Below are 7,077 nucleotides of genomic sequence, written 5' to 3' on the forward strand. Positions count from 1 at the left end.
AACCGAGCGATTCTGTGTGTGATTCTGTGAATATATAATTAAATTATTAAATTTACCAAACTCCTTGCTGTCTGACCTGATTTCTAAATGCAGCTGGAAGTCCTGTGCTTGGCAGTATGTAGTAGTGTTACTTGTTTCTTAAGAATGTGAAGTTGTGATTATTTGCAGCTGTGATACTGCAATGCAACAGTGAGAATGGAGTCACAAAGGAGCTGAAGAACCTTTTCTGGTCTGAAGGAAGACTATTAATGTTTCCTTAATGATTTTGAAACAAATAGCTGGTATTTGCTGCCTGCCCTGCTTTCCATCTCCCTTTTGTTTACGGAGTCATGGGTGCTGCATACCAGATGTGTAGCTGATTTAGGTCCATATGGATTTTGGAGGAAAAAATACAGCATCCTTTTTAATGCCTGACTTGGTGCCACTCAAAAAAATGTGTTATATTCTATCAGCTTTCCATAGTGGCTGGATTGTAGGAAAAAGCAATGCTTCCATTGGCAGTAGCTTTTGTGCTGGCATTCCATTCAGCAATGGATAAAAGAAACTCTGAAATAAATTTAGTTTTGCATTTACCTGCTCCCTGTTTGTCCCTGCCTGTAAAATATTAAAGTGGTTTCATGGGCAGAAGGCAGGGAAAGTGTGTTTACATGAGAAGTCTTTTCTGAGTTGGTTGTAAGGTTTAACATTTGATCCTGTGCATGCAAGGCTCCTGCATTTCTGTTGTTGTGTGAACTCTGAAGCAGAGCTGTCGTAAGAGTAGTGTGCATGTGTGTTACATCAAATTCACCTTGGTGTCAGTGGATTTGCTCTGGAGAGGCTTTGCTTTAATATAAACTGTCTTTAATCTCTATAGCAGTATTTCGGCCACTTAATATGTACTGACAGAGTAATTTGTTTGGTCTGTTCCACTGAAATTTTTGTTTTTAATTTTTGTTTTGTATGAGTACCAAAAATCAGCCCTCCTTGCAACCATGGTTTGAGGAGGAAGTTGTACTGTACACATTATGGTTTGACTGGCAGGATCGCTGGTGCAACAGTGGTTTATTACTGCTAGTTAGAAGTGGTGGTAGAAGAAGTGAAGTCCAGCCTTAGGACCAGATCTTACAAACTGTTTCACAAAGTAAACTATATTGTTTCTTCACTAAGCCTCCATAGATCTTACAAGTATTTGGCATGCAGCAACCATGGAAATGTGCTTTTCCACTGTTTTGTGAGGACTTTAGTTCCTACTAGCAGTAGATGAACTGCAAGGCTTAATTTCATGAGTGGAAGTCTGTCTTTATTAAAGTAAAATTTTTATTTCCCTGAATTTGGAATTAGTGCAGAAACTTTGCAGTTATTTTCACTTGAGAATTTAGGTTTTGCTGGCTTTTTGAAAAGATATTAAAATCTGGATTTAAAAAATGACACATAAAAAAATAAGTGCTATTCATAAATAGGATTATTTTCACAAAATGACTACTTGTTCAACTTTGCAGCCATGCGACCTCCATCGCCTGGAAGAAGGCCCTAGTACCACAGCAGTGATGACTCGAGAGGAGGGGCTCCATTACTACAAGACAATGCAGATGATACGGCGCATGGAACTGAAGTCTGACCAGCTGTACAAGCAGAAGATTATTCGTGGCTTCTGCCACTTGTATGATGGTCAGGTAAGATTTTTATTTTTCCACAAGAGGTTTTACACTGTCTTACCTTACTTAATGTAGGGGTTTGAATAGAGTGGAGAGTAAATCTGTTGGAACTGAGAATCTGTCAGCAATGGCTGAAGTTGTAGCTGGATCCATGATTTAATTCATTATTTCTTTAAAAACAGTGACTGAGCACACAGGGGTATCATGTGAGATCTTGGGACAGCAGCAGAAAATGAGAGAAGGCAAAGTGCAGCTGAAGATCAGCTGAATGTGAGGAATGAACAACTGCAGCACATTAAGTTCACCAAGTTTGGAGGCCCACATCCTCCTCTGTCTTCATTGATGTTTTTTGTTTCAGTGTCTCATAGATCGTGTGCCCACTAAAAAGCAACAGCCAGGAGAAGAAACTTCATGAACTCAGTGAAACGTTACCATCTGTCCATTTTCCTCTGCCATTTTTGAATTGCAGTTGTTTGGATGCTTCATATGGGAGAAGAGTGTAGAAAAAAGTCTGCAGACCTTTGCAGCTCTGGTTCCCCTCCTACCTACTTTTGTTAGTCGGAATCAGGACAGAGTGGAATTTAGAGCCTGAGGCTGTTGTAGCTCCAGGTTCTGCAAACACAGGCTTGTCACACCATGGGCTTTAAGGCAGTCCCCTGTATCTGTGCTGCTCCTGTTTTCTGCTGATACTTGGAAGTATTTGGGACCAGAGCTAGCCCTTGCCACACTGCTGACTGTGGAAACTATGTGCTTTTCTTTACTCCTTTGCAACAGGAGGCTTGCTGTGTGGGGATTGAAGCTGCCATACAGCCTACAGACCATGTGATAACAGCTTACAGAGCTCACGGCTTTACCTATGCACGAGGAGTGCCTGTTCGAGAGATTCTTGCTGAACTTACAGGTTTGTGCTAAGTAAAATGAGGATTTGCATGCTGCTGTACTTGTGGCAGAATTTTTTAAATTCCAATTCAAAATAATGTCGATGCATAAAGTATACTGGGACTTTGGAAGCCATTTAGTGATGTAGCAGAATAAATCTATTTTATAATTTTACATTTCAGTCACTTTTTTTAAAATAAAACATAAGTCATAAAGACTGTTTATGTGTTGGTACCTCTAAAGCACAACTTTAGAAAATTATTCTTGATACCGTATGCTGTATTTGTTGTGCCACAGCAGCTTATGTAAATGAAGCTTGCTGGTGGTAGACTTTATTCTCGACAGGACAGGGCATTACCCTCCATAGGAGACAGGCGTGGATTTTCAGAAATAAACTGCTGAAGTCTTGGGAAGACTGGTAGATACTGGCTGTAATGGTAAACTGAATAGTAATGTAGACAGATCAAAGATTTTGTGGAAAGGAGAGATGGTTATTCACAATGGGGTCAGAGAGGAGTAGATCAGCCTGCTGAAACTGTGAGCAGGTGCCAGAAGTGAAAAATGCACAAGGAGTTTGAAGGCCTTTCTGAATGATTTGTATAATAAAATTTTGATCTGAGAATTCTCATGCTTGAGACATTAATACAGGAAAGCACATTTTGAAGGTAGAGAAGAGGTATGGCTTTGTACACTGAGAACGTATGTGTGTGTTAAGAATGCATATTAATAAAGTGCACAGAAGCCCAGAGTCTGGTGCTCTTGGACTTGCCAAGTTTCACGGGGTACTGATAAGGGAGACAGTACATAAAGAGATTGTAGATTTCAGTCATGACAGTTGGCCCTGAAACTACAAATATCAGCGATTGTATTAATTTCTTATCACAACACCCATCATCTTCTGTAGGATTATGCTTTGTTTCAGTGGGGTTCTTTTAATTGGGAAAGAGCTGCTGCAGTACAGAGGCTGTTGTTCCAAGAAACAACACTTGGGGCAAGTTTCTAGAGAACAGTGCTGCTAGAGCTGATTGTTGCAAAGAAAGATCTTGACTGAAAACATCGAACTGAAAGACAGCCTGAGTTGCAGTGACAGAAAATTACAGAATCCAAAAGTCTTTGAAGGAGCAGGAAGCAGTCGCCCAAAGACTAGTGGATAAGATCATAAAGGAAACAAACTATGGAGAAAGACTTTTCAGGAGAACGACGATTCTCTGAGAAATGGCTTTGTGGACATCAAGGCACATTGTTCTAAGGAAAGTAGAAAGTATAACAAAAAGTGTCCGTGGTAAATCAGGAGTTCTTAGCTAGAATACAAGAAGGGATTGTACAACAAGTGGAGGTTTACTGAATTTAATTACACATAAGAGAAACAGTCTTCTGATTAAAATCAGAATTTATTTTCTTTTGCATTGACTCTAGCTGACAGAATCTATAAAAGCTCACATCAAACCAATTCATAAGCATATGGAAGGTAGAAGAAAGACCAGTAATAAAAATTGTCCACTAGTAGGTGAGAAAGAGAAGTACAAATTCTAGAAAGAGATCAAGCACTCAACTTCTAAAATAAATGCCAAGGCAAAAAGAAAAACCCAGCCAAACAAGCTGTGTTTATTAGAAATAAAATAGAAGCTTCTGTGGCTGTTAAGAAGACAAATTAGAATAAGAAATGGAGTGTCCTGATGAGAAATTCTGTGTTCTTACATCAGCTCATTTAATAGAGTTTGTTGTAATGCTTCTTGGACCAGCAGTTATCTTCAGACTACAGCCTGAATGAAGTTGGGCTAGGTGACTTTTTGATGTTTATCCTGAGGCACTACAGGCAGTTGTTTGTTGTTTGGGGTCTTTTTGGGGTTTTGTGTTGTTTTATTTTTAAATGTTCTATCTGTAGTTTTTACTTCAGGTTATTGTCACAGGGAAAACGTGCAGACTGTTGCAAGTAATTTGGAACAGCGTTCATATCTTTCTTGCAGAAGCCAAAAGTAATAAGGACTGTAAATACTTCATACAGATTACTTATATGAGAAATATAGACCATGTTGGCTATTAGAAGAAAACAACAGATATTTGTCAGGACACTGAAACTTCTTGGTTGAGTTAAAAATTTCTTCTTAATCTTCTTTTCATTTCCTGAATTGTGTTCGCTGTCATACTCTGGTTTTTTTTTTCCTTCTCTTGTTTCGTTTGTGATGTATTTAACTGTAAACTCTCTGAGGAGGGGCTATTGTGTCTTAACTCCACGTAGATCTAAGGACAACAATATAGTCTTAGTGTTACCTTTAGGAATTGAATTAGATATTCCCATTTTATTAGTATTTTTCCTCCAGGAGAAAATAAATTGCTGCTTGTTCATTTTCAGGTCGAAAAGGAGGATGTGTGAAGGGAAAAGGAGGATCAATGCATATGTATACCAAAAACTTCTATGGTGGCAATGGTATCGTTGGTGCTCAGGTGAGTTCTACTACAGGAGTTCTACTTTAAAGCACAAGCTGAATTTGGCTCATGTCCTGTGCCAGTGTTTCTTCTCAGGTTTTGTGGCATGAACTTGTGTGCAGGTACTATTGCTCTGTGGCTGTTAAATCTGCTTTGTCTTTGTTCTGGTTTGTTCACCATTTTGTTAACTGTCGCAAAAAGAAATCCAATTGAGAATATAATTAATGTTTATATTTTGGCTGTCATACAGAGTGGAACAAACAAGTGGGTTGGTAACAGCTTGTTTGTTGAGCAGATCTCGTAACTATAAATATCACTTCACAGTTCACAAGCTGCCTGTCTCCAGCTCCTCTGTACATTGTTCTAAAACTTTGGTGTGTCCTGTACCCTGCGATAGGTTCCTCTTGGAGCTGGGATTGCGCTGGCCTGTAAATACTTCGGTAAAAACGAAATCTGTCTGACGTTGTATGGGGACGGTGCAGCCAATCAGGTAAATGAGCTTTGTCTGGGGTGGCTCTGTGAGGAGGAGCGTGACTGTGAGCAACCAATTTCCCTTCTGTGCACTGTGAGCTCTGCCTTTCCACAGGGCAGTGGGAGAGCACCTGGCACCTTGTCGGTGTGGTACCTGCACCTTCGGCAGGGTCTGGCTTGGGACTTGTGCTAAGATTGTTGTGTTGGGCTTGCTGCCGCAAGGGTGCTTTATTAAAGGAGTCCACTGACGCTGCAAAAGCAATCCTGGAGGGAGAAGACAGTGCATGCCCTCACTCCTGCAGCCCGCTGCAGTTTTTCTTACGGCTTTTGTTGTGAAGTGCTGTTCGCTGAGACAAACTCTGTGTAGGTGACTGGGCAACTGGACACCAGCACATCTTACTCGTGTTTAGACATTTGAGTAGGAGTGGATTTAAGTTCCATCTAGTCCTCAGAGGGGCGATTCAGGGGAACAGTGAATTGCTAGATGCACTGTACATATCAGGAATGTAGCATGTCCTTGGATTTTTTCATCATGCTTTGGACCTGTGTTTCCCTGCCCCCATTTTGAACTCTGCTCTTGTCTCCTGAGTGGAGGAAAGCTTCTCAGCTCCTTCTCTCTTGAAGTGCCCTAGATACCAAGGGACTGAGTGGGGCTAATGGTTAATTATGTGAACACTGCACGAGTCATGAGAGAAGGGGTTTCCAGTTACTCTTGTTACCCTCTTTCCAGTTGCGCATGGCTCACCTGAGTGTGATGCCCTGAAGCCTCTCTGCTGTAAGGAGAGCTCTGAACAATAGCAGTGAAGAGGACAGTGCTGCTAAATAGGGAGAAACATGTAACTAATTTCTGAAAACAGAGGAGATGACAGGTATCTTGCAGAGACACTTACTGTTGACATTCCAGCCTCTTCATGTTATCAGCAGAGACATTAAGCCAGATAAGAAACTGGTGGTTTAGAGTGTACCACTGGTATAATTTCCCACTTTCAAATCACAGGGGGAGATCTCAGTTCTTTGTTTTCCCTGTCTTTAGCTTACAGTAGGAAGGCTGATGCAGTCGCTGTGGTTCAACTTTTTGTTTACTTTGCTGTATCAGCATCCTGCCAGATTAATAATGAAATTTTTTATGACTGTTACTGAAATACTTGAAGGTTTTATGCTACCCTAGCACAGACTCTGAAATAGGTTTAACAATTAAGTCATATAAACTATTAATGGATATGAAAATTACCTTACATAGCGTAGCTTTTCTTTTATACCTGCTGAGCTGCAGCAAGTGGCTGATTTCAGATCACTTTCAGTATTAAAATTTCTCCTAGCTTGACCTCTGCAACTGAATGGTTTTCAGTAGAGCCTCATGCTTGGAGGCTGAGCTCCCTGTCTAGATGTAACTTGCTCTTTCTCTTTCAGGGCCAGATATTTGAAACGTACAATATGGCTGCCTTATGGAAGTTGCCTTGCATTTTTATCTGTGAGAACAACCGGTATGGAATGGGAACTTCCGTTGAAAGAGCTGCAGCCAGCACTGACTACTTCAAAAGAGGAGACTTCATTCCTGGGCTCAGGGTAAGTACAATCCCAGCTTTTTTTTGAGGGAGGTGGCAGTAGGAGAATGTGCAGGCACACACCTGCACAGTACATACATATATATAGATTTATTTTATTT

General features: G+C 40.6%; 1 protein-coding gene across 1 annotated transcript; it reads left to right on the top strand.

The window, feature by feature from the left end:
* Positions 1–1,439: 1,439 nt before the first annotated feature.
* On the top strand, positions 1,440–6,977 carry LOC104533796 (pyruvate dehydrogenase E1 component subunit alpha, mitochondrial-like; the record flags this gene model as incomplete). The annotated part of the gene is made up of 5 exons (XM_010179360.1): positions 1,440–1,652; positions 2,409–2,535; positions 4,867–4,958; positions 5,338–5,430; positions 6,822–6,977. Coding segments are annotated over exons 1-5 (666 nt in total), but the record flags the coding sequence as incomplete, so codon positions are not given.
* Positions 6,978–7,077: the final 100 nt, after the last annotated feature.

Source organism: Mesitornis unicolor, unplaced genomic scaffold, assembly GCF_000695765.1.
Source record: "Mesitornis unicolor isolate BGI_N332 unplaced genomic scaffold, ASM69576v1 scaffold54750, whole genome shotgun sequence".
NCBI lineage: Eukaryota > Metazoa > Chordata > Aves > Mesitornithiformes > Mesitornithidae > Mesitornis > Mesitornis unicolor.